At 48.8% G+C, this 27,989-nt stretch overlaps 1 protein-coding gene across 4 annotated transcripts in view; it reads right to left on the bottom strand.

Moving 5' to 3' along the window:
- Positions 1-5,594: 5,594 nt before the first annotated feature.
- The window catches only part of TMEM241 (transmembrane protein 241), a 137,283-nt gene continuing 114,888 nt past the window's right edge, over positions 5,595-27,989 (bottom strand). Inside the window, exons 15-20 of one of the 4 annotated variants that reach the window (XR_006707934.1) lie at positions 26,641-27,226; positions 25,996-26,176; positions 23,179-23,312; positions 14,828-14,987; positions 10,524-10,677; positions 5,595-5,781 (exon numbers count right to left, since the gene is read on the bottom strand). Coding sequence is in view for 2 of the 4 variants with exons in the window: in XM_045459798.1 (XP_045315754.1) it covers positions 27,166-27,226 (61 nt within the window). In the remaining 2 variants the exon portion in view is untranslated. Of the gene's footprint in view, positions 5,782-10,523; positions 10,678-14,827; positions 14,988-23,178; positions 23,313-23,444; positions 27,975-27,989 lie in introns of those variants that run through there. The other 3 variants (XR_006707933.1, XM_045459798.1, XM_045459800.1) reach the window with 3 other exon arrangements.

The following is a 27,989-nucleotide window of genomic DNA, read 5'->3' on the forward strand; positions in this document are numbered from 1 at the left end:
TGACCCCACAGACCACAGCACCCAAGCGCCCTCGCCCTCTGGCTGCTGATTTGGCTCTGCCGAGGATAAAAAAGAGAAGGAGGAGAAGGAGGTCCAGCTCTCTGGCTCCACAGCCCAACCCCCACCTCACCCAAAGGGCCCTGCTAGTCCTGGGGCCTCTTGGCCTTCATGGTCCCTTAACCCATCCACACGTCCATAAACAGTTTGCTCACTGAACTCACTTTAATTGCCTCCCTATTGCAAGTGCCAACCCCACCTGGCACACCCAGTTGACAGGCTAGTGACACCGTGTTTCATCAAGCAGGAGCAATTGGGAAAACAAGCATTCTATACTTCCAAATCATTCTGGAAAGAAACAGTGAAAACTGTCCCACTGAACCATTAAGAAGAAGTGAGAACAGTCAAAAAAATCATGTGCCTTAAAAAGGCGGGGCGGGTGGGGGGGGGGCGGGAGGCGCTTGGGTGGCTCAGTTAAGCGTCTGACTCGGTTTTGGCTCAGGTCATGATCTCAGGGTTGGTGGGTTCAAGCCCCACATCAGGCTCTGTGCTGACAGCACTGAGCCTGCTTGGGATACTCTCTCTTTCTCTGCCCCTCCCCTGCTTGCACATGTTCTCTCTCTCAAAATAAACATTTAAAAAAAAAAAAAAAAAAAAAAAGACAGTTTGGCTACAATGAACCTGATTCTGAAAACGGCCCTCCTCAGGGTGGTATCCAGGCCCCCTCTCCACCAAATGGGCCTTCCTTTGAAACCTCAGGGTTCTTGGTCATTCCTTCATGAGGGGCTTTGAACAGGAGCTGATCATCAAAGATGACAAAACAAAACAAAACAAAACAAAAAATAAAAATCAGTGGGTCCATAGGAGGGAGGCTGATGGCATCTTATGGCAGAACTACTATCAATTATTTTTTAAAAACTCTTGAGTTCCAGACCCCACCCACCAGCTCAGTCCTAGTCCTACTGGGGTGCAGGTGAGGTGGGGGTCACTGTGTCAGTCCTCCCAAAAGGTACCCCTCAGGCCTGATGGGACATTGATGCATTCAGGCTGCTAGGGATTTCAGCCTTAATTTTTTTTTTTTTTTTTTTTTTTTAGTATTTATTTTTGAGAGAGAGAGAGAGAGAGAGAGAGAGAGAGCGCGCGCTAGCATACGCGCATGAGCAAGCGAGCAGGGGAGGAGCAGAGAGAAGGAGACACAGAATCCAAAGCAGGCTCCAGGCTCTGAGCTGTCAGCACAGAGCCCAGCATGGGGCTCGAACCCACAAACCTTCAGATCGCGACCTGGGCGGAAGTCAGACACTTCACCAACTGAGCCACCCAGGGACCCCTCTAGCCCTCAGTTTTTAGAGGAGAACTCCCGCAGGCCAAAGAGGCAGGCAGGTGTGTAAAGGTATAAAGACAGTGGTGGTGAGCAGCCCGAGGGCCCCGAGCACTAGGACGGCTGGGATGGCGAGCACTGTGCAGCTGCCTGGCTGACGCTGAAGAGCACCCAGCTCTCTCACAGCCCAGCGGGAGCCTCAGCGACCTCCCTCACTTTGGGGGAGAGACACGGAGGACGGCCTGTGGGCGTGGCCTGCGCTGCAGGGCCCAGCCTGAGCCACCTGCGCGCCCACCCAAGGCCACAGCTGAGCCTGCTCATCTTGTGAACAAGGCCCGACGGGTCCTCCTGCCTCCACACACTCAGACACGCACACGGACGCACTCACAGACAAGCTTACACCCGCCCCCCTGTCCCCCACGGCATTGGCTGTCATTTTCTCACGACCCAGGAACAAGCCCCTCCCGCATGGTCACCAGCGGCAGAGCACGGAGGCCTGGAGCAGGGTCGGAGACGGTGTATGCCCCGCCCCGTTCACAGCACGGTTACACCAGCCGTCAGCCAGAGCTGGCCCTGGGGACTCGGATGTCCCCATCCCACATCCCACGTTTCTAGTCGGAGGGCCGTGGTGCCGGGCAGCGCACAGCGGTATTTCGCTCGTGTTCTCACACCCCCAAGGGGCGCCTCTCCATTCTTGTCCCCACTGCTGGGGGACAGGGGTGCTGGCTGCGGCTCAGGGACCCACGAGCTGGGCGAGGCGCAGTGACTGCCTCCACAAGGTGGCCGCTCCCACACCTGTCGGCCAGCAAATGGGCCCTGGATGCCTCTCTGCTGTCTTTAGCTCCAGTTACCCGCCACGTGCTGATGGCAGCAACCCCAAGTCCTTGTGTCACCAGAGCTCCCTCCCTCCACAGCCCCAGGTGTCACCCTGCCAGGTGGAGCCGCCTGGTGGCTTCTCTCCCCCTAATCTCCTCCCTTCCAAAGGTTTCCCGTGCCCAGAACCAGGAAGCCTGGGCAGAGTGGGCCTGGCGGCCGGGCCTGGTAGCCTGGGTCCCCCACTCAGGGGAGGGAGTGGTGACAAACAGCCTAGAGAGTGGGGGGGGGCCCCCTGGCCCTTGGCCCTGCAACCGCGTCTGCACCGGGCCCGACACCAGAGTCTCAGAAGCCAAAGGCACTGGCACCACGTCTCCATCAGAGCCCAGGTGGAAATGCCACCCGTTTCACAGCTCACCCCGAAGAACCAGGGCAGTCGAACAGGGAGACGGACCCTGCCTAGCCAGCTGCTGTGCAGCCAGCACTCACAACAACACCCCGGGCTGGGACGAGGCTGCCTCCTCACCCTCACCGCCCAGCAGACGCCCCAGGCCACACCGCGTACCACAGGTGCATTCCCGCGTAGCCACAGCCCCGATGCCCGGGCAGCAACAGAAAGTCAGTTTCTCACAGTTTTGGAGGCTCACAGTCTGAGACGGAGGTGCTGGCAGGGTTGGTTGGCTTCCTCTGGGGTCTCTCCTGGGGCCTCTTCTTCCTTTTCTCTGTGCCTGCACATCCCTGGTGTCTCTTCGGGGGCCCAGCTTTTTCCTTTTCTTCTAAAGACAACAGTCAGACTGGATGAGATCTCACCCATGCCGGCCTCATTTAACCTTAACTACCTCTTAAAGGCCCAGTCTCCAGACAGGGTCACGTTCTGAGCTCTGGGGGTTAGGGCTTCAACACATGACTTTAGGGGGCACACAGTTCAGCCCATAATACTCAGAGTGTCCATTACCCACCGAGTCAAGGCCGTTCACGTGTCCACTCAGGCTCTACAGACATGTCAGATCAGAATCCAAACAGGCTGTTCTGGATGGGATGCTTCCTGTCCTCTACCCAGCCCCGAGGACCTAGATGGTTGTGTTCTTTCTACCCCCGCCCCCACCTCCGGCCCCCAATCTTCTCTCAGAAAAAGGGTTGTGGGGTGCCTTGGTGGCTCAGTCGGTTAAGCTTCTGACTTCGGCTCAGGTCATAATCTCACCGTTCGTGAGTTCGAGCCCCGCATCAGGCTCTGCGCTGACAGCTCAGGGCCTGGAGCCTACTTCAGATGCTGTGGCTCCCTCTCTCTCTCTGCCCTTCCCCACTCCCCCTCTGTCTCTCTCTCTCTCGTTCAAAAATAAATAAACATTAAAAAAAAGAAAGCGTTGCTCTCTGGGCAGCACATATACTAACAGGAGGGGAGGGGACGGGAAGGGAGGGAAGGGAAGAAGGATGGAAGTTGCTTTCCTCTTCTCTACCAGGACACTCCTTTGCTTCTCCATCTGTGCAATGCAATCACTTTCCTCACTGGCTCATCTCCCAACTGCCTTCGTCACAAGCTTTCCGGGCTGTCCCACCCCCTGCAGTCAACCCATAGCCTGCATTTCCTCCTTCCTGTCCATCTGAAATCCCTCTCTCTGCACCTCTGCTTCATGTCTGGGGTCTCCTGCCCCATCCGAACCTCAAAGCTCCCTCTGGTCCTTGGCCACCACCTGTTCTCCGGCCCAGCAAAGGGCCTCCTGCTTCTCGACTTGTCACACGGTCCCCTTGTCCTTTCCAGGCTTCCCCACATCTCAGCACACATTTCCACCACACAGTCACTGAACGTGGATGGCCTCTCTAAGCACACAGAACAGCCCGCAGTGTCAATTTCGCTGAAAGCTCTTGGGCCATTCCAAGTTTGGGAAGTCCCTTTAATTCCCAATCACCTTTTGGGGATGGGTATTTTCCGTAGCTGTCTGGTCATTGAAACCCCCAGGTTCTCACTTTTGAGAGACCTTAGTTTGCTCTGTGGGATTCGCAGAGCTCACATGCCCCAAGTGGTCCAAAAAGGTGTGCTAACTCAACTATCTCAAAAAAGACAGTGCAAGCTTTTCATTTTTTGCAGAATGATTAAAATGATTCTCAGGAAGTCTCTACCACCGTTCTAAATCAAAGCATGAGTCCCAGCTGCTGAGAAGTGAATAGAAATCAGATGTGAAGGGAGAGGCAGAGAAGGAGGAGAATTAGAGGTTTATTATATAGACTTTCCCAAACTAAAACAGTTCTCTTGATTCCAATGAAGACAAGATCTGGACTTTTGTTGTTGCCAAAAGCAGTTTCCAGAGCTTTTACTATTAAGTTACTATTAAGGACGTATTTTCTGCTGGAAAACTAAAGAAATATTTGATGAGCGCTTGTCAAAGTACGGAATCCTAGTAGGATCAGATGCATCAGAATCACCTGGCATGTCTTTTAGAAATGAAAAGGCCTGGGAATTCTAGAATCTCCGAGAGTGAGACCCAGGAATCCATATTTGCAACAAGTTCCCCAGTGATTTTTCTACCTCCAGAAGTTTGCAGGTCATAGCTGTTAGTGTGGGGTCATAGGTGGAAGGCAAAGATTCTGATCCTGAAAGGGCTTCTCAAACTTTACCAAGCATGTGGGTTTGTTGAAGAGCAGATATGGAGTCGGCGCATCTAGGAGGGCACTCGAGATTCTGGGGAACCAATGTTTCTGGGCACAAGCCACATTTTTAGTACTTTTAGTAGCAAGGATCTGGAAAGCATGTCTCCCTTCCATTATCTCCATGCATGTGTGTGTGTGTGTGTGTGTGTGCGCGTGCGCGCGCGGGCGCGTGTACGTATTACAGTAGTAATTAATAGCATAGCACTTTCACGTGCTTTATCTCCCCTAGTGAAATATAATGAGGCTATTGCTGTAATAATGATTCTAAACCTTATTTAAACAATCACTGCTGTCTCAGGCAGTCACTCGGGAGGCAGCACACAAGAGTGGTTCATAAAAATGGCTCTGACGTCCGAGGTGCACATTCTCGTAACAGGTGCATTCTGCCCCTCATGAGCCAATGCAGCTGGGAGCAGTTATGAAACCTTCCCAAGCTTCAGACCTTAGCTCTAAAATGGGATTGACTCTGGCTTTTTCTCTCAGGAGGTGGTGAGGGGCCCACAAGATAACGAACATGAAGTATGCAGGTAGCCCCTGACACACAGCATGCACTTACACATCAGCTATTAGTATTAGTCTGTGGTATAAAGCATGCAGGGGATTCCCCTTCTGGGTCTGGCACGAGAAGAGGATCAATGGGATAAGAGATCAGTCTCGTTAAGACATATCTTCACCTCCCGTTTTGACCTGAAACACTGTCATTCTGGCCATCACCTACTCCAGTGACTTTTCGCACCAAATGGCATCTGGCGTTTTCAAAAAATAAAATCCAGCTTTGTCTTAGCTTGAGCTGCTATAACAAAAATACCATAGACTGGGGTAGCTTAAACAACAAACATTTATTTCTCAGTTCTGGAGGCTGGGAAGTCCAAGAGCAAGGCACCGGCATATCTCGTGACTGGTGAGGGCAATCTTTTCTGGTTTGCAGAAAGCCATCTTCTCACTGTATTCTCATGTGGCAGAGAGCAAAGAGAAGGGCAAACTCTCTTGTATTTCTTTTTCTTCTTCTTATTATTTTTGAGAGAGAGAGAGAGAGAAAGAGGTGGGATCAGAAGAGAGAATCATAAGTAGGCTCTATGCCCAGCACAGAGCCTGACACAGGGCTTGATCTCAAAACCATGAGATCACGATCTGAGCCAAAATCAAGAGTTGGATGCTTAGCCTACTGAGTCACCCAGGTGCTCCTTGTGTTTCTTCTTATAAGGGCATTAATCCCCTCATGGGGGCTCCACCCTCATGATGAAATTACCCTCAAAGGATTCATCTTCAAATACCATTGCATTAGGGATTAGGGTTTCAATATATGAATTTTGAGGGGACACAACAATCCAGTCCGTAGCAAGCCTTAAAGAGAGAAAATAGGGGCGGGGGGCACCTGGGTGGCTCAGTTAGGCGTCCGACTTAGGCTCAGGTCATGATCTTGTGGTCTATGAGTTCGAGCCCCTCATCGGGCTCTGGGCTGATAGCTCAGAGCCTGGAGCCTGTTTCAGATTCTGTGTCTCCCTCTCTCTCTGACCCTCCCCCGTTCATGCTCTGTCTCTGTCTCAAAAATAAATAAACATTAAAAAAATTTTTTTTTTAAAAGAGAAAATAGGTAATTTCAGATGGCCTGTTCCAGTGATGCTTTGAGTGATGTCAGTGTCCTTGGAGCAACTGAGTGGCATCTGTCCTGACTTCCCTCCAGCCACCCTTCTGCCTCCATTCTGACTGGTGCCCTTGCTGTGGTGATGACAGGTCCCCATAGAACAACCCCTGGATGTAAACCACCTATTCTTTGTCTCTTCCCTCTTCCCCAACCCAGGACAAGGATAACTGTCTATCACAGCCCTGATCATTCCTGGCATGTATTCCAAGTAGATGTCCCCTGCAAATGGCGGCAAAACTCAATCCACACATTCTTTTGGCTGGGCACTGAGCTAGGTGCTGGGGCATGGTAGTGAGTAGTAGTTACTACCAACATGGTAACTATCTTCCTCAGGCTCACAGGCTGTAGGGAAGACACACAGTGAAATGGCCACATAACTTTGACAAGTCCTACAGTGGAGGCATTCATGGTGTGTTAATGAATATCTAGTTGAGAGAGTGGACCTGGTCAAGGAAATTAGGGAAGAAGTGATGCTTGACCTGAGATAGGAAAAATGAGTAGCAGTAAATTGGGCAAGATGAGAAGGAACAGATTTTCTAGGGGAGAGCATATGCAAAGCCCTAACATCAGGTGGGAGTGTGGTGTGTAGAGAGATAGATAGGGTCAATATATTAGTCAGGGTTCTCCAGAGTAACAGAACCAAGAACCAAGAAGAAGGATGGAAGGATGAAAGGATGGAAGGATGGAAGGAAGGATGGATGGATGGATGGATGGAGAGAGAGAGAGAGAGAGAGAGAGAGAATAGATAATAGATAATAGATGATTGATAGATAGGTAGATAGATAGATAGATAGATAAATAGATAGATAGGCTTACATGACTGGAGGCTGAAAAGTCCCCAGATCTGTAGTCAGCAAGCTGGAGACCCAAGACAGCTGATGGTGTATTTCCAGCCTAAGCCCAAAACACTGAAAGCCAGGAGAACCAAAGGTATAAACTCTAATCTAAAAGCCAACAGTCTCAAGACCCAAGAAGAGTGGGTTTTTCCATTTGAGTCTGAAGGCAGAAAAGACCAAGGTCCCAGCTCAGATAATTGGGCAGGAGGATTTCCCTCTCCGTCTTTTTGTTCTATTCAGGTCTTCAGGTTGATTGGATGAGACCCAGCAAAATCAGAAAGGGCAACCAGCCTTAGTTACCCATTCAAATGTTGATCTCATCTAGAAACACCCTCACAGACACACCTAGAATAATGTCTGGCCAAATGTCTGGGCACCTATGGCTCTGTCAAGTTGACACATCAAATGAACCATCAGTCAGACTATGAAGGCCCCTGTTGACCACAAGGAATTTACCTTTATCCTCTAGACAATGGAACATCTTTAACATATTTAAATAGGATGATAACATAAGCAGATTTGAGATTTAGAAACTGAATTGTGGTAGGAGTCTGGAAGCTCAATGAGGAACTAGCACGGGCAAAGGCAGACCAGTCAGGAGACTTCTGCAGTGATCAGGACATGGGGTGTCAGTGTGGGGAGTGGGTTGTGATGGATACTGAGAGAAATTATATACTCTAGAGATATTTAGGACTTAGTATTGGATATGGGAGGGGAGGAAGAAGGAGAGGTCACGGCTGATCCCAAGTTTCTAGCCTTGACAACTACAACGAAATCAGTGCCCATACTAGGGTATAAAGGATTGGACGGGAAGAGGGTGAGTTCAGGCTTCCATATTGTGACAGAAGCCCTTCAGTAGGATGGAGTTCTCACCAAAATGTGGGACTACGTTTCCTCTTGTATCCGGGTGTGGCCAGGTGTACTGGTTTTCTGTGGTTGCAGTAACAAAGTGCCACAAACTGAGTGACTTAATATACCCTTATTCTCTCATAGTTCTGGAGGTTGGAAGTCCAAAATGGAGGTGGCAGCTGGGTCAGTTCTTTCCAGGGGCTCTGAAAGAGAATCTATCTGTTCCATAGCTTCTGATGGTTGCTGGCAATTCCTGGTGTCCCTTAGTTTATAAACGGATCACTTCAATCCCTGCCTCTGTCTTCACATAGCATTCTCCCCTGTGTCTCAGTGTCTTCGCCTGGTCACCTTCCCTCTGGGTATATCTGCATGCTCAACTTTCTAACATCTTGTAAGGACACCCGTCATGTGATTGGCCAATATGACCTCATCTTAACCTGATTACATCTGCAAAGGATTCTATTTCCAAATAAGGTCACATTCACAGGTACCTGTGGTTAGGACTTGAACATATCTTTTTTGGGGTGATGGTAGGCAACAATCTAACCCATAATACCACGTGACTTTTTGTTTGATTTGTTTTGTTTTTTGTTTTTTGTTTTGGGGGGGTTCTTTTGGTCAACAGAACATGAGTAGAAGTGATACCATTTCCCAGGCCAAAGCTTTTAAAACTCAGATGTGGCTTTGACACTCCCTTTTTCCCTGTTGAAGGAGTTCAGGACGTGCCAACCCAAAATGTGCCACTTTGGCAAATTAGTTATTTTGAACTGAAGGCACTTGAAAACCAGCAAATGCAGTTTGCTTTCTCTGCAGTCCCCTTACCTGCCTAAAGTCAGATCCTCCAAAACGAACTCCATTGTCATAGATTCCCTGCCTGGGGAGTTTCATCAACCCAAGAAGATTGACTCTTCTCACAGGAGAGGACTGGAAGCCAGCACCACAGCCAGACAAACTTTGTCGTACCCTGTCATACATCCCATCTGGTCTCTCATCCTTCCTAAAAATAATTTCCTCTTTCCTGCGTTGTCTTTATCTCCCCTCCCCTTCCCCTATAAGACAGTATTTAAGCTTTCAATTCTCACCATTTTGGGGGTGTTCACTTAGTTTTATCCTGTGATATCCCCAGTAGTGTAATAGTAAAAATGAATGCATTTGTATACTTTTCTCCTATTAATCTGCCTGTTGTCAGTTTATTTCATAGACCTGGCTATCAAATCTAGGAGGGTAGAGGGAATGTACTTCGTTCCTCTCCTGTACTCCCCACTGGATAAATGCAGAGGACTCTGAAGATACAGCAGGTGGCACAGAACCTGGACCTTTGAGTCACCATGTGGGAGAGATGACCAGCAGACCAGAAACTCCTGCTCTGGACCGGCATATCAGAGAGGAGTAAGCTTTTACTATGTCAAACCCCTGAAATATGTTTCTGTTTTGTTTTGTTTTGTTTATTTGTTTGTTTTGTCACAGTGTTAACTTCCACAGAGATCTTGGGGGGTAAAGGCTGGGAGACATTCAGAGGAGATGTCATGTAGACTGTTGTGTATGTGGGTCCAGAGCTCCAAAGACAGGTCAAGCTGGAGACACACGTTTACAAATGTGCCTGGAGTGCGTGAACACATGGCTTTGCCAGGGGAGCGAGCATAGAGGGAGGAGGGCAGCCCCAGGACCAGGCCTGGTGGAACGATAATGTTTAACACCTGGACAGACTGGGATGTGTCTACAAAGCAAAGGAAGAGTGGTGTGAGAGAGATAGCAGGACCCCTGGGGGCAGGTTGGGTCGTAGGGCACCGAGGAGCAGGAGACCGAGGCCCTAGAGGCCCTGTGTGAGGAGGCCTGCAAAGTATCAACCAGATTGAAAGACAGGATCGTGGCTGAGGACGAGTGCTGTTTTAGAAGGCACCTGAGCGGGGGCACCTGGGTGGCTCAGTCGACTGAGCCTCCGACTTCAGCTCAGGTCATGATCTCATGGCCTGTGAGTTCAAGCCCCACATCAGGCTCTGAGTGGGGAGGAGGCGAGAAATTGGCATCAGCAAGCAGAGAAATTGTTTTGACAAGTTTAGTTGTGAATGTGAGGAAGGAGCTAGGGCTGAAGCTCAAAGCTGAGAACCAAAACCCTCCACCCCACACTCAGCCTGGACGCAGAGAAGTGAAACCACGCCTTACTGCCCAGTTGGCGTGAGGTCGCTAGTCCCATCTTCGCTGGCATTCCTCCACTCTTTGCGACCGTCCTCCCAAGCAAACAGGGTGATTGCTCACTACAGTAACTTCCCCCAGATACCCATCAACTCTTCAATGAGAAACACGTACAGTCTGTGCCTGGAGATGCTTTGAATCCCTCCCGTTGCCGCCCCCACCAATCCTGGGCTGCGGTATCAAGCTCGTTACCCAAGTCCTAGATCCCCCACCTTGAAAGACTAACCTCAAACCCAGCTTCCGAGTCCTGATGCATTCTGGGCTTGTCTCCCCTCCTCTGAAAACCAAGCTTCACTGCACTTCCCTCCTGCCCACCACACCAAGCGGCGGTCGCTTTGTCTCCTCAGTGGGGGTGTTGGCAGTACTGGGGGAGCCAGCTCCTGACAATGGGGATGAAGAAAGAGGTCAAGTTCGTTGTTTTTTATTTCTGTTTTCTTGTTGCTAAAAAAAGACTTGAGGGTGTCTACAGCCAGGTGAGAGAGAGGGGTCAAATTACCAAAAGAGAGATGTGGTCAGGTTCCTGAGATGGCAGAAGGAGCTAGAATCAGAAGGAGCAGAGAAGAAGGATTAACCCTAAGTGGGAGGGGAGGTAAAGAGAAGGGAAGTGAAGTGCCAAGGCGAGCAGGTTTGCATGGATGACATGGGAAGGTGAAGTTCCCATCTGACAGCTTCTATTTTCCCTTTCGGTGAGAGGCAAGGCCCACCTAAATGGGAGACAGAAGGGCAAGTAAGGGGAAAGGGGTTTGAAGAGAACGAAAGAATTTGGAACAGCCGTGGAGATCAGGAAAGTGAACCAGCCTGAGAAACTACTGTTCTCTTAAGTACAGACGTCACGGACGTCTGGAGAATGTAATGCATCCTGTTCTGTGACATCCCGAATGAAGGAATGAGGACTTCCGGGGTGACTCCATGTTCACTTGGATTATGTAAGTGCTAATAGACTTAAATGTCACTTTATTTCCTGGTCACATTCCATTTATTCCAATCTCCTGCCACCTAAAGCCAACTGCTGTGGAAAGCCATCATAGATGAGGATAAAGATAGCAATAGTGATATTTACTGCTTACCATGTGCTGGGTACTATGCATAGTACATATATATGGTATGCATACACAGACCTATGTACATAGACATGGTGAATATATACATATATACACATACATATCATATGTATATTCATATATATATGGCTTTTTCCTATCTAATTATTTCAACAAACCTATGAAGGGATGATTGTCCATTTTAAAGACAGGAGGATGGGGCGCCTGGGTGGCTCAGTCGGTTAAGCGTCCAACTTCAGCTCAGGTCACGATCTCGCGGTCTGTGCGTTCGAGCCCCGCGTCGGGCTCTGGGCTGATGGCTCAGAGCCTGGAGCCTGCTTCCGATTCTGTGTCTCCCTCTCGCTCTGTCCTTCCCCCATTCATGCTCTGTCTCTCTCTGTCTCAAAAATAAATAAACGTTCAAAAAAAAATTTTTTTTTTAATAAATAAATACATAAATAAATAAATAAATAAATAAATAAATAAATAAATAATAAAGACAGGAGGATGGGGGTCCGGCAGGGTTCCTTACTTCCTGCCCAGACTCCACAGATCTCAACACTGGCGGCAGTGGACTTGCCTGACCAAGGGAACTGGGAAAGACCACGGAGGAAAGGGACGTAGGGAATTCTTGACAATGAAGAATCAGCTTTGCTGGTTTTTATCCTGTGAGATAAAAATAAATTCTACACTTAGGACGAGGTAGAATTTTCTGTTTGGCGCCCCTACTGCGGGCAAAGTTGATCAAAGACCCCCTGAGAGCTCCTGGGGGGGAATCATACACATGATAACAAGCTGACAGTCCTTCTGCTTCCCTGCCACTTCCCCTTCTCCCTACCCACTTCCCCTGCCCACCCACCCCCAGTACCCACAGTCTCTCAAGGCAGCTTCCCCACCTCGGGCACCACCACTGCCAGCCCACTGGCCCCCAGGTGCTGTCCCCAGCTTGCCAAAGGGCCAGAGCAGTGCTAAATTCTCAAAGATAAGGAGAATCTTTATCTTTGAGAGAGAGAAAGAGAGAAAGAGACCCTGCTCTCCCTCTCAGTTTCACCTTTGATCCCACTGCTCATGGGCCCCAGGGTCTTCTGGAAAATAGTTCCTGTGACTTCTGTCCAGCCTTCTCATCTCAGCCTTGGAAAACATGAGTCCCCGAGGCAGGTGTGTGTGAGGTGGGGGTGGGGAGAGAGTATGTCAGCGTGTGAAAGAGTGCGTGTGAACAAGCACGCGTGTGTGTACGTGAGTGAGCATGTGTACGGTGGGGGAAGGGGAAGCAGTGGGTGGAAAGTTAGCAGTATTCCGCATTTCTTTCCTCATCTACTTACTTTACCTCATCAACTTGTGCAAACAGGCAGCCTGCAGACTTGAGGCCCCACCAGATTGCTCTGGCCCCATAGGACCGGTCTGCTTCCAACTTACCTCAAGCCAGGGCCTCTGCTATTAAAGCAGTACTTATCTGTTAAGCTTTTGACCTAAAATTTTGTGGGGCACCTTGGGGCCACTCCAGGAGCGTGGACCTTGTCCTCTGGGGGTTGGTGAGACAAACCTGAGGCCCACAGCTCCCTCAGCACACCATGGCTTCCCCATCTGACTGGAAGGAGAGCAAACTGGTAGCTCAGAGTGTGCAGGGAGAATGAAGGGCTAGACTCACAAAGCAGAAAGTAAAATGCAGGCTGGGGTGTCCTCATGGCCCCTCCTCAGGAGCTTGGTCAGGAGGAGAGATTTGTTTTTTGAGGAGATTTGATGAGGACAGGGACACCCATACCCCATACACCTTATACCCCAAGGTCACGGTCATGCAGCCCAACTCTTGCAGGGGGCCAAAAGAGGGGGGATGGGTATTGAAGAAAGTGCATATCCCTGGTGAGCTGCTTTTCAGATGTCTAAAAACAAAACTTTTGGTTTCGATGGGGTGCCTGGCTGGCTCAGTTGGAAGAGTGTGCAACTCTCGATCTTGGGGCTGTGAGTTCGAGCCCCACGTTGGGTGTAGAGATTACTTAAATGAATACATAAATTAAAACTTAAAAAAAAAGAAAGAAAGTCCTTATCCCTAGTGGGCTGCTTTTCAGATATCTAAACACAAAACTTTTGGTTTTGAGAATAAAGGGCTGAGAGAACAAAAGAACCAATATATGATTCTATTTATATGAGGTACCTAGCATGGGCAAATTCATAGACACAGAAAGTAGAATAGACGTTAGCAGTGGCCGGGTGACAGAGGAATAGGGAGTTACTGTTTAACAGGTACTGAATTTCCATCTGGGGTGATGAAAAAGTTCCAGAAATAGTGGTGATGGTTGTACAACATTGTGAACATATTGAATGCCACTGAAATATACACTGAAAATGGTTAAAATTGTAAATTTTAAGTTAGATGTATTTTACCACAGTTTTAATTAATTAATTAATTTATTAATTATTATTATTATTATTATTATTATTATTATTTTGAGAGAGAGAGAGGGAGACACAGAATATGAAGCAGGCTCCGGGCTGTCAGCACAGAGCCCAAGCAGGGCTTGAACTCATAAACCATGAGACCACGACCTGAGCCGAAGTTGCACACCTAACCGACTGAGCCACCCGGGCACCCCTACTTTACCACAATTTTTAAAAATATGAAAACAGGGGTGCCTGGGTGGCCCAAATGGTTGAATGTCCAGCTCTCGGTTTTTGGCTCAGGCCATGATCTCACTGTTTGTGGGTTTAAGCCCACGTCAAGCTCTCTGCTGCCAGTGCAGAGCCCTCTTGGGATTCTCTCTCTCCTCTTCTCTCTATACCCCTCCCCTGCTCTCTCTCTCTCAAAATAAATAAGTAAACTTAAAACAAAATTTTTAAAAAATACAAGAATAAAAATATGGCTGAGGAGACAAGAGAAGCTGTGTGAGAGAACAACAGGCCCAGGGTTGGGTGGGGTGCAGACTGGGGAAGAGAATATTCAAGAAGGGGACCCAGAGTGCAGTATGTTCTGGCTGCTGGTCTTTCAGAGTTCTTCGGCCTGCTATTAACAGCTTGGTCCCAATGTGTTCACTTCAAGTGATGGGCAGTGTAGGACTTAGTTGTTCCCCAGCAGGCGCAGACCGCTAAGGTGACCCCAGCTCCAGCCAGTCCCTTCCTGCCCCGAGGCTCCGTCCTCCCTGGCCTCTTTGGTGTTGCCTGGCGACTGCAGGACTCACACGATCAGCTCCCACTCCATTCCCCCATACCTCCTCCTTCTGGCTGTGGTAGCCAAAGAGATAGATAGGGCTGCCCCTCCTAATGCTGTGGGAACCAGAGGATGAACTCTGCAGGACCCAAGGAGCTCAGGGCAGGGGCTTTTTCCCAAAGAACTCCTGCTCTGCTTCTCTCAGCTTTTCCTTCTCTGCTGTATGTCATCACCTATATTGACCACAATGTTGCTGCAGATCGAACCACCCCTGATTGTAGTGGTATCAACCAACAGACATTGATTATTTCTCAGGCACCTCGGGGGCGGTTGGACAGTTCTGCTTACCTAAGCGGAGCTCAGCTGATCTCATCCAGGCTCATTTATGCGTCTGCAGTCACTACGGGCAGACTGGTCTAGGGTGGCCTTGGCAGGAAGGACTTAGCCTTGTTCCACATGGTCTCTTATCTTCTGGCAGCCACGTCTGGGCTTGTTCCCATGGTGGAAGCTGTCAAAGAGAACATGGAACACTGGACAGAGTTAAACAAGTGAGGAAAACTACTCAAGATTATTGAAATAGAGATCAAGACTACTGTAATAGGGGACCGAGATTGAACTCAACTCTGAATATGACAGAGAGCTGGGGACTTACAGCCAATGGGCAGGGTGAGGGAGTCAGTGGATGGAAAAATACCAAGAGGAACTTGGTTAGGTATGGAGGGTAGGGAGGGATGCTTGCTAAACTGGCTTGGCAGGAATCTGGCTGCACTGAAGTCAGCAGGCCAAGGAAAAGGCCTAGTAGACAGGGCTCAGAGAAGAAGCCAAGGGAGTCGGTAGAATATAAGGCTTCCTAAGGCCTTAGCTCAAAATTGGTAATGTCACTTCCATGGTGTCTAAGTGGGGCATCTGTCTGGTTGGATGGAGGGCCCCCAAATGTGGAGCGAGGATAGGGTAGAAGCTGGTGGAACAGGAAGCAAAGAATTCCCCTGGGGCAGAACAAAGGCGATCAAAGTTTAATGCATATACCACAAGGAGCGGTGGGCTGGACAGCACAGAGAGGCTGTCTGTACCTTTGCACCGAGGCAGTGGCAGTGGCTGGGGCTGTTTTTAAAGGGGGAAGATGAGGAGGTATGAGAGACATATGGAATGTTCCCTTTTTTGGTAACTGTGCCCAGTGGTAAGTTGCCCATTGGTTAGTTAGGGCCTATGGAGATTCTGAGATGGGTCTCCTGATGGGCCTGTCTATTTAGCCAGGTGGTCGCCGTGGACCCTTTCTACCTTCCATCGTTCAAGTCTGTTTGCCTAAAAGAGGCCTCGACAACTTTCACTGCCTTTGTAGACAAAACCAGTCACAAGGGTGGCCCATATCCAAGCAGAGGGGAAATGGCTCCATCACGTGACAAGTGGCTGGGGTACGAGGAACAGTGGGACAATAGGGACATCTTTGCAACTTCATGGGAAGACCGTCTTTACTCACCAAGACCCTTGGGCAGAATGTACAGCCCCCAGTGCTTCCCATATCCTGACTTAGCTAATAACCTGGCTCAGCATGGAAGGCTTACTTGCACCGGAAGGCACAGATGGAAGCTGCCAAAATTGGAATGTAGGGACTCATGTGCTAATGAGGTTCTCAAGACCAAAAGAAGGCAAAGAGAATAAGATGGGACCCTAATGAACACAACGTAAGTCAGAGACTTAGTCTTAGGAAAAAGTAAACTCTGGTTGTCAGAAATCAGTGGAGTCTCACATGGGGACTAGAACAAGATTTCTTATAGAAAATCATAATGCAATACTGGCCACCATTCCTCGGGTATCCAACACCGTTAGGTGTTTTGATAAATGCTCTACATTTAATTGTGCTTCACTTTTTAAAAACTTTTCTAAATGTTTATTTTTGAGAGAGGCAGAGAGTGAGAGGCGGAGGGACAGAGAGACAGAAGGAGACATAGAATCTGAAGCAGGCTCTAGGCTCTGAGCTGTCAGCACAGCGCCCGACGCAGGGCTCAAATCCACGAACCCTGAGATCGTGACCTGAGGGGAAGTCGGGTGCCCAATCAACTGAGTCATCCAGGCACCCCAATTGTGCTTCGTTTTTAAAACAGCCCTGGCGGGGCGCCTGGGTGGCGCAGTCGGTTAGGCGTCCGACTTCAGCCAGGTCACGATCTCGCGGTCCGTGAGTTCGAGCCCCGCATCAGGCTCTGGGCTGATGGCTCAGAGCCTGGAGCCTGTTTCCGATTCTGTGTCTCCCTCTCTCTCTGCCCCTCCCCCGTTCATGCTCTGTCTCTCTCTGTCCCAAAAATGAATAAACGTTGAAAAATAAATAAATAAATAAAACAGCCCTGGTATGATAGCCTCCATTTTTATTGGTAAGCAAATTAAGACTTAGAATCCAAGACCACAGAGTTGGTAAATGTAGAGGATTTAGGATCCATTCAGGTCAACACGTTCTGAGCACCTTCTGTGGGCCGGCTCTGTGTGAGGCACTGAGGAAACAGTGACAGACATAGACCCTGTCTTCGAGGAGCTTACAATGTAGGGGGTAGGGACAAGTAGAGAGGTCATTTTTATGCTGTGAGGCAACTGTGTGTATAAACAGACCCGAGGAGAAGTATTCACTCAGGAATGTCTTATGCCCAAGTATTACTACACACTTTTCCCAGTGTGCCATACGGGCTCCTTGGAGGCCGTCTCCATTAGGGTCGCCTTTGGCTGTTAGTAACAGAGATGTGAAATAACAAAGGAGAATTTAATTATTCTCTCCCACTTAAAATGGTTGGAGGTGGGCAGCCCACGGCTGGCGTGGTGAATCCACCGTCTCATCAGAAACCCGGGCTCCTTCTAGCTTCTGCCCCACTGTTCTTAGAACACAGCTTCCAACTTGAAGGTCATCTCAGGGCCCAAGACAGATGCTAGAACTCCAGCTATCATGCCCTCGATCTAGAAAAGAAGCAGGAAGAAGGCAGGAGATCTACCTATCTGAAGTCTCTGAAGGAGCTGTCCCCAAGTCTCACCCACCAAGTTCTGCTTACATCTCCTTGGCCTGAACCCAGTCAGATAAGCTTCATGGGCCACACAGGAGGTGGGAGCTGCATCTGTTAGCTGTATACACAGCCTCTCAAGTAAAACTGATGGCCATTCATTAGTAATGAATTGGGTTGAATCGTGTCCCCCACATAAAGGTATGTTGGAGTCCTCACCCCCAGGACCTCAGAAGTATTGCCTGACCCGATAGTGATGCCCATTCCTCCTCTCCCCTGTCCAACTTCACCACACACAGGAGACCCACACCCTTTATTCCCCAAGGCACAGCCAACACCAGGATGTCCTGCAATAACAGACTTGGCTGAAGGCCTGAGGATCAAATGGGGCATCGCTGAAAGATAAACTGAGACCAGATCCCCCCAGGGTTCTGGAAGAGCGTTGACCACACTCCCTCCCACTACCTCCCTCAAGGTGCCTGGGTCCCCTTGTTCCTACCCACCCTCTCCGTTTTTCCATGCCCCACGTTCAGGACTCCCACCCCAGGCAGAGATGTGGCTCCTACAGGAAGCAGCCTTTGGTGGAAGTATATGAACTACTTAAAAACCAGAGTCTAACACAAAAGACCAGGTACTGCATGATCCCCATTCACATGAAATCTCCAGAACAGACAAACCTGTAGACGTAGAAGGTGAATTGCCTGTGTCAGCAGGAGCAGGGGAGGGAGGAAAGACAATGATTGTGGGGTTTCTTCTTGGGATGATGAAAATATTCTAAAATGAGTGATGATGGTTGCAGACTTCTGCAAACATACTAAAACCCGCTGAATTGTATACTTTGTGTGAATTTTAGGGCATATGAATTATATCTCAGTAAAGCTGTTTTTTTTTAAAGATTTTATTTTTTAAGTAATCTCTTACGCTCAACATGGGGCTCAAGCTCACAACCCCGAGATCAAGAGTCATTCATGTGTTCTACCAGCTAAGCCAACCAGGCACCCCCAAGGTGCTTTATTTATTTATATATATATATTTTTAAGTTTATTGTATTTATTTTGAGAGAGAGAGAGAGAGAGAAAGAGAGAAAGGGAGAGAGGGAGAGAGGGAGAGAGGGAGGGAGGGAGGGACAGGGGCAGAGAGAGAGGGAAAGAGTCCCAAGCAGGTTCCACACTGTCAGTGCAGAGCCGGACATGGGGCTCGAACCCATGAACCATGAGATCATGACCTGAGCCAAAGTCAGAAGCTCAACCAACTGGGCCCCCCAAGTGCCCCAAAGCTGTTGTGAGTGGTTTTGTTTTGTTTTGTTTTTTAAACAAACCTCTGTCTGCAGGCCTTCTTGTAGGCCCAGGACCTCTGTGAGAACAGGGAATGTGCATAGCGATCCTTGAACAACATGGGTTTGAACGCATCAGGTTCACGTATACATGGATTTTTTTTTTTCAAAAAATATACCTAAAGTACTACAAATGCATTTTCTCTTCCTTATGATCTTAATAGCATTTTCTTTTCTCTCACTTCCACTATTGTAAGAATACAGCATATAATACAGATGACATGCAAAATATGCATAATCAACTGTTTATGTTATTGGTAAGGCTTCAGGTCAACAGTAGGCTGGCTATTAAGTTTCTGGGGAGTCAAAAGTCATATGTGGATTTTTGACTCTGCAGGAGGTCAGCACCCCTATCCCCCACATTGCTCAAGGGTCAACTGTATTTGCTTTACGTCTAGAAGCACACAGAAAGTCGCCCAGAGCTGTTCCCGCCAGAACACGGGAGATTCTGCCTCGGGGATGACCACAAGCTTCCCTCGGGGGCGGGGCGGAATGGGCCCATGGCTTCGCTGGTAAGATTAGCCAGGCCTCACTTTCAGCAGTGGAGAGGCTGACTTCTTCAGGAAGGCAGGTTAGCTCTCCTGGGGAAAACGGAAGCACCGGTAACCAAGACTAGCACCCCACGGGCACGCGATATGGGTGTGATGAATGAGGGAGTGAGGAGATAATGAAGGAATGACTGACATCACCTGCCAGGGCACAGAGAGAGCCTGGACAGACCGTAAGATTCCACCTCTGCCCTACTGCCCTTTTCACCAAGCATGCAGATCCGCCGGCCCTGGGAATGGTGCCTGGATTAAGTCTCCACAATCCCAAGGCTCCACCGCTCTCGCTGAGGCTCCCTCAGAGGGACACTGTGAAGACAAATGGGCACAAAGGCCTTGCCTTGTCAGCCCCGTGGGCCTTTTCACACCGCAGGCAGGAAGTAAATGACTCAAAAGTTCCTTTTGGCTCAGGCAGTTGTCTAAATGGGATTCCACTCTCAGCTGCCAAAGGAGGGGAACTGAGGGGGTGAGGGGGCTTGGTTCTTTCAGACCCCTCCCCAGTGAATCCTGGATGGAACCACACAAAGCTTTATACGCCACTGTTTTACTAAGGCCAGGCCGCTGCTTGTCACGCCCCCGAAAATCAGCTCACAGCAGGAGCAAAGAATCCCTCATTTCACCAGGAGCTCAGGGTGTCTGCTGCCTCAGAAAGGTTCCAGGACAGAGGGAGCCTTGTGCAGGCTCCAGAATGGGCTCGGCCTTCCTTGGTGATTTGCTGCCTGGTTCAGAGGACCCAGGAGCTGCCCTGCAGGTGGCTTGCGTAGGGCCTGGCCTGGTGGTGAGCAGCACTGCCCTGGGCCCTGCGGGAGGGCCGCCACTGGAGGGCTTGGCTCCTCTAGGTGGCTCAGAACGTGGTGATCTGGGGAGGGGGGGTGAGGTGGGTGGGCAATGCCCCGGACAGCCCATACCATGGGGAGGGGCCAGGGAGACAGGTAGTGAAAACAAGTCTGGAGTCTTGGCTGAGAAGCGGGGAGACTGGGGAGGTTTCCTGCCCTGTCAGGGTCTCCGAGGCCTCATCTCGAAGTTGGACCTTCAGGGTTGTAAACAGTCCATGACCTCACACCTTGGGAGCCCCTGCACCCCGTATGGAACATCATGGGCACTCCTAAACGTAGGCTTTCTCGTCCCAGCATTCAAATCCCACCCGGGGGCGACCTGACCTCCTTCCGGGCCTCCCCGCCTCTCACAGGCTTCTGCCTCTCCACTCGGCTGCCACTTCCACGCCTCTGCTCACTTAGGTCCCCTGTCCCCTCACACAGGGAGTGCTCACTGCTCACGGCAAGCAAGCTTCAGGAGGGTTTGTCTTGTTCATGGTTATATCCACAGAGCCCAAACAGAGCCTGACATGTAGCAGACTCTCGATGTGTTTTGAATGAACGAATGAGTAAAGGAGGTACTTACCGCAAAGTACAGATCTGCTCTGCAATGGGGCTCTAGGCAGCCCGGGGCAGTCAGCTGGGGGCCCCCGCTCCGCTCCACAGGGCAGCTCTGGGGCTAGAGGTCAGCAGAAGCAGGGACGACTTCTGGAGCAAGACTCTGTTCCGGGGAGGGGCTCAGGGAGCTCAGAGTGGATCCATCTAAGAGGCCCAGAATCCCAGGACCTCTGCTCTGGCATCTATTGCTGTGGGACAGATTTCCCTAAAATGCAGTGGCTTAAAACAATTTTACCGTATCTCATAATTTTGTGGTCAGGAATTCATGCAGGTGCGGCTGGGCTGGGTGATTCTTCTGCCCCACGTGGCATCAACTAAGGTCACTTGATGGCAGTCAGCTGGCAGATGGGCTGGTCCAGAGGGTCCAAGACAGCTTCCCTCACAGTCTGGTGGCCTAGTGGGAGGTCTAGAAGGACATGCTCAGCAGGGACTGTCTATTGGAGCGCCTGCACCTGGTGTCTGCAGCACAGAAGCCTCAGGGTGCTCAGACTTCCGCATGTCAGCTCGGGGCTCCCAGAGCCTATTCTAGAAGACTAAGGCTGCCAGGCTGCTTTCGATCTGACCTTGGAAGTCACGTAGCATCACTTCCACCATGTCCTACTGGCAGCAAGCAAGTCACAGAGCTAGCCCAGCTTCAAGAGAAAGGGCCAGAAACTACACAGGGGAGTGAATACCCTTGGGGTGGGGGTGCGGGCATCTTGCAAACAAGCCAGCACAGCCTCCTTCCAGACAGGGTAGAGGGACAGAGCCTGAAGCTGGGGGAGGGCCAGGAGAAGCTCAGTGGCCTCACTCGTTTGACTGGCTTTCCCAGGAACAAGAATCAAAGGACCACTGACTCCCAAAGAGTCCCAAGCACTTGAACTTCCAGATGATTCCATATTCTATTTCAGTACTTTGCCCAAACCAACTGCTCAAGAAAGATTATCACGTTCTAAGCATTACTAATCACCTACTGTATTTGTTTTTTAATGTTTATTTATTTTTGAGAGAGAGCACACACAGGAGCAGGGGAGGGGCAGAGAGAGAGGGAGACACAAAACCTGAAGCAGCCTCAGCACTGTCAGTGCAAAGCTCGACGTGGGGCTCAAACCCACAAACCGTGAGATCATGACCGGAGCCAAAGTCAGACACTCAAGCAACTGAGCCACCCGGATGCCCCACCTGTTGCATTCTTGCGCGTTTATGTTTTCAGCCAGATCTGTAGCTGTCCCCCCTCTGGTGGGCCTGCAGACCTGGTACAGAGAAGGGTATCCTCTTCTGACACAGTCGCCCAGGATCCTTCAACCTTCAAACCTCTCAGCCACCAAAACCTGCCAGTCCCCAAGGAACGGAGCCTGTGAATCCAACAGTGGCTGGTTGTTCTGGAGACGTTAAGAGCTATAGTCCAGGTGGGGGCAGTGCCGTTCCCAAAGTGCTCCTGGTTGCTCCAACCCGTGCAGGGCGGATCCCAGACACAAGCCGAGGGAGGAGGCTGGTGGCACGGACTGAAACACTGGGAAGGCAGCTGGAACGCAGGCCACGGACCCCACCTTTTGGCAAAGACGTGGCCTCCAGGGAGAAAGCCACAAGTGACCTCACCGATGTCAGGAATCCACATGGAAACACTTAAGAGCAGAACCAACAACTCCCTGTAAAATGTAAGGGGTTTCATTTCTCCTTCACAACAGAACTCTCTCAGGTGCAGATGAGAAGAACAGGCTTAATCAGAAAGACCTGGGTTCGAACCCTTGCTGGGTGACCCTGGGTTACTGAATCTCTCTGAGTCTCCTTGATAAACTGGGGGAGAATGTTGCCCACCCACCCTTGGTAAAATGAAATGACACGACACCTAGAAAATACCTAGCACAGTTTGCAGCATGTAATGAACATTCAATAACTTAGTGTCTTAGGTATTGTTACTGGGTTGGTAACCCCAGCAGCTGCTGCCAACACCTGTCTCCTCTGCCGCTTCCCAGGCCCAGTGTCGAAGAACCACTCCAGATCAGCACTGACCAACAGAAACATCATGTGAGCCAAATATACACATTGTAATTTTCTAGTAGTCCCGTTAAAAAAGGTAAAAAGAGGGGCACCTGGGTGGCTCATTTGGTTGGGCGTCAGATTTTGGCTCAGGTCGTGATCTCATGGGTCGTGGGTTCGAGTCTCGAGTCGGGCTCTGTGCTGACAGCCGGGAGCCTGGAGCCTGTTTCGGATTCTGTGTCTCCCTCTCTCTCTGCCCCTCCTCCATTCACTTTCTTTCTCAAAAATAAACAAACATTAAAAAAAAGGTAAAAAGAAATGGGAGATTCATTTTGATGTTTTATTTAATCTATCAAAATATTATTTCAACCTGTAATCAGTATAAAAATGATTACAAAATATTTTACATCCTGTGTGTTGTACTAAATCTTTGAAATCACTGTGTACTTACCCTTATGTACAGCACATGTGAATCTGGACACACGTCATTTCAGTGACGGCCACACATGGCTATGCTCACCCTCTTGGACAGCAAGGGTCCAGCAGAAGGAGCTGGGTCATCCTCCCTGTTCGGAGCTAAGTGGCCTGGATGTTGGAAGAAGTCAGAGTCTGTATTTAAGATGCAAGAACCCTCCCCCTGCTCCCTTCCCCCAGGGATAACAACTGTTTTTGCAATCCTCTCCAGCTGAGTTTGAAGAGAAGAGAAAGAAAGGCAAATTATCATGAAAACAAACGGTTTATTTTTCTTTATATCCACAGGAGATTCGTAACAATATACAATCATACAGAATCTGGCCTCCTTTGGCGGAAAGCATACTTTATTTGTACAAATGAAAAAACCAAGCACTTTGGCTTTGACTTGGGGCCAGCAAGGTCGGGATCATCAGACCCAGACAAGACATGGCCAAATGGACCATTTTTGAAAAAAGGGAGTGCTGGGTGAGGGAAGCAGAGAGCCACAGACAATGAGAGCTAAGGGGACTGCAGTAATCTGGGCCAGCCCCTGGGTCTATAGACCTCTCGCTCACCCTGCATTTAGAGCTGAGCATGTGAATTTGGCATAAAATGTAGAAATTAAGGCTTGGGGGGCAGAGGGAAAGCCCTAGGAGAGATGGAAGCTAAAGGAAACAGGATGGTATATTGAAGAAACACCTCATCCTCTGCCTCCTGCTGGTGTCAAAGTAAGATAATACCTGAGGTTTTAAAAACAATGAAACTGGACCACTTTCTTACATTGTACATAAAAATAAACTCAAAATAGATTAAAGACCTCAATGTGAGACCTGAAACCATAAACGTCCTAGGAGAGAGCATAGGCAGTAATCATTCTGACATCAGTGGTAGGAACATTTTTCTAGATGTCTCCTGAGGCAAGGGAATCAAAAACAAAAACAAACTATGGGGATCACATCAAAATAAGAAGCTTTTGCACAACAAAGGAAACAATCAACCAAACAAAAAGACAACCTACCGAATGGGAGAAGATATTTGCAAATGATACATCCAAAAAGGAGTTACTATCCAAAATATGTAAAGAGCTTATACAACTCAACACCAAAAAAACCAAACGACCTGTTTTAAAAATGGGCAGGGGACCTGAACAGACATTTCTCCAAAGAAGATCTAAAGATGGCCAACAGACACATGAAAAGATGCTCAACATCACTCGTCATCAGGGAAATGCAAATCAAAACCACAATGAGATACCACCTCACACCTGTCAGAATGGCTAAAATCAAGAAGAAACAACAAATGTGGGTGAAGATGTGGAGAAAAAGGAACCCTTGTGCACTGTTGGTAGAAGCAAACTGGTGCAGCCTCTGTGGAAAACAGTATGGAGGTGCCTCAAAAAATTAAAGATAGAAATACCATATGATCCAGTAATTTCACTATCGGGTATTTACCCAGGGAAAATGAAAACACTAACTTGAAAAGATCTATGTACCCTATGTTTATTGCAGCATTATTTACAATAGCCGAGATATGGAAGCAACCTAAATGTCCACTGATAGACTTATGTGGCATATTATGTGGTATATATACACAGTGGAGTATTACACAGCCATAAAAAAGGACGAGATCAAGCCACATGAAACAACATGGATGGACCTAGAAGGTATTGTGCTAAGTGGCATAAATCAGACTGAGAAAGACAAATACCATATGACTTCACTTAGAATTTTAAAAAATGAATAAAAAAACAAAAAGGAGAATCAGAACTATAAAAACAGAGAAGAAACAGATGAGTTGCCAAAGGGATTGGGGGGTCAGGGGGAGCATAACAGTTGAAGGGGAGAGGGAGGTACAGGCTTTGGATTATGGAATGAGTAAGGCATGGGAATAAAAAGCACAGTATAAGGAACATAGTCAATAATATCCTAATAGTGATGTAATAGGACAGATGGTACACTCGTGGTGAGCATAGCATAATGTGTAAACTTGTCAAATCACTAAGTTGTACACCTAAAACTAATTAACATGTGTATCAACTCTACTCAAATTAAGAAATTAAAAAATAAAAACAATGGGACTCTGGAATGCCATTAAAAAAATTCAAACAAACAAAAATAAAAAAGTCCTTAGTAGAGATTCTTTTAAGAACAGGTCTCCTAGAAACAGGAGATGGGCCCATTACCTGTGCATGGTTCTTTCCTGACTTAGGAACCTCCATTTGCTTGAATGGCACTTGGAAAGACAGGCTTCAGATGACATTTGGACAGATGCCACTTTCCACAAAAGGAGAACTCTCTCAGTTGTACAGAGTTTTGTGGGAGCAAAAGAACAAGGGCAATTCTAAACCCGGTTTTCTATTTGATCCTCAGCCTCTGTAAAATTTATATAGATGAAGGACATACAGCAAACTGAAACTATATGTGTGTAGGGGAACCTGGGTGGCCCAGTTGGTTAAGCTTCCAACTCTTTGATTTCCGCTCATATCATGATCTCATGGTTGTGGGACTGAGCCCCGAGTCAGGCTTTGGGCTGGCCGTGCAGAGCCTGCTTGGGATTCTCTGTCTCGCTGTCTGTCTGTCCCCAGCTGTGCATGCTCTCTCTGACTCTCAAAATAAATAAACATTAAAAAAAAAAACTGTATCTGTGTAAACATCACTCTGAACATCTTTACCTTAAATGACACACAGAGACCAGGAAAAGACAAGGGAATGAATTTAAGGTACTCAAGTTCCAAATATACGAATCCATTCCTATTTGTTTCATCTTCTGTGTATTTTTTCAACAAGTTGGAAGAATGGCCCCTGACTAAGCTGACCTTATTCTCCATGGACAGGCTTATTTCCCAGACGCCGAAGATGGTTCTCCATGAATGGCGTGCATGACCACCAGTGCCAGCCTGGCTTCCTGCCTGGGGAGGGCTCACTGGGACTTCACTACCTTCTACATCTCAACATGACCAGACCCGACACCTGGCAGAGCAGTCAGGCATTCAAAACCTGTCATGATCAGAAATATCTGAAGTCAGACATTATTTTCTTAAACCTTCACTGTGAGTTCAGAAGCAAGTTACCATTTCATGCGTGTTCATTTCTTTGGACTCCCACAGAGGAAAATTTAGAGTCTTAATCAAATTTTTAATCTGGCCCGAAAAATATACTTCAGTGTTCAATGACATGAATGAAATCTCCTCTGAGCCATCAGGGAATTCAATGGATCAAAAGCTTTAAGGGATGTGAATATAAATGCGTGTGCTTTTGTGTATACGTATGTTCTATGTTTGTGTCACTGGCCAGGGAGCACATCCATCAACAGTTATAAACCCTATTCCCTCTGGTGATCATTTAGGAGCAAGTTAGCCTCACAGTGGACACCAAGAGTGTATAGAATTCAACACAACACACAACCCCAAAAAGGCTTTAGCACTCTCTCTGGAGTAACAGCGTCCTTGCTGATGTCTTACTTGACTCAGAACTCCCATTTGACCCTCATCTCTGCCCCTGCCCCCCGTGAAAGCCCTCCATGAGGAAGTCTGTCTGTGCTCCTAAGTGGGTGAGTGGGGGCTCCAGGCAAGCCCATGACAGCAAGGGAAAGGTGTCCCCAGAAAAGTCTCCAAAGATGTAAACACATAAAGTGCAACGAAATTCCTTGAGCCCGCCTCCGTATAGTCATGTTTGGTGAAGGGTGTTTAATAAGGAGGCCTGCACATCAGTCAAGGTGAGCAGACCCATCCCCACATGGGGGGTTCCAGGTCTGGGTCTGCCCCACTGAGCCCAGCACGGTCAGCAAGGCTTGAGTGAGCCTCTCAGAGCAGGAAGACGCAACACCGTCAATTCTCTCCAACAGCCCAGAGACTTCTCCTTGATGCAGTGAGAAGTGGTGGCCTTGTTGTCCCTGTTTTCTTCCTTCTAACACATTTGAGCGGGACCTCTGAGGCCCAGGGGCCGTGCATTCCAGCCAGCAGCCTGTGAGTCTATTTTTCCTGTCCTTACGAGCCCTTCTGCTCCGAGAAAACCAGCAAGGCCTCTCCGAGTCCGCCAAGCAGGAGGCTGCAAAAACAAAACAAAACAAAACAAAACAAAACAAAACAAAACAAAACAAAACAAAACAGCAAGAGGTCAGCTTTCTAGTCCCTCGAGTCTAGAGGCTGTAGACCCACAGACTGCCCGGTGCTCACCTGCATCGGGGCAAGGGATCCCTCATTCCCTAACCCCCACCAGGCCTGCCCTGCTGCCAGGTCAGGCCCAGGAACTGCCTGGTCGTCCCAAGTAAACCTCAGCTGTGTGGCAGGAGGGGAGTGGGCTGCAAAGTGGGGCTTGATCTTCCCCTGCCTCCTGTCCCCAGGAAGAAGGTTGTGTGTCCTGTTCATCCTGACCCGGTGAACTGACATGCTCCATTCCGCAGTAGACACAGAGGGTTGATGACATGAACCCATGCAGGTATCCAGTCTGATCATCACTGGGGTGACGGTCTCTGAAGCCTGTTATTTCACTGAAACTAACAGAACACTCAGAGATGAAAATACTAAAGGCGAATCATGAATCTCCCACCAGAGCAGAAAGAAATGTGGTCAGTGATTTGAAAATGAAAAGGTGGTGAGAAAACTGCAGACCCTGAGAAGGAGGAGTTGAATATTTTAACATGCCTAAAACTGAATACATCCAAAGGTCTCTGTACATTTTCTATTTTAAACTCCTTGGTAGACAATCAACGTCTGGTCTGAATCCCAAAATTCCTCCCAAAAAGCACTTCTGAGGACTGGACTGGGCCATCACAAAAGATTATGACAGGAGGTCCCTGGTGATGAAATGC

Source organism: Leopardus geoffroyi, chromosome D3, assembly GCF_018350155.1.
Source record: "Leopardus geoffroyi isolate Oge1 chromosome D3, O.geoffroyi_Oge1_pat1.0, whole genome shotgun sequence".
Classification (NCBI taxonomy): Eukaryota; Metazoa; Chordata; class Mammalia; order Carnivora; family Felidae; genus Leopardus; species Leopardus geoffroyi.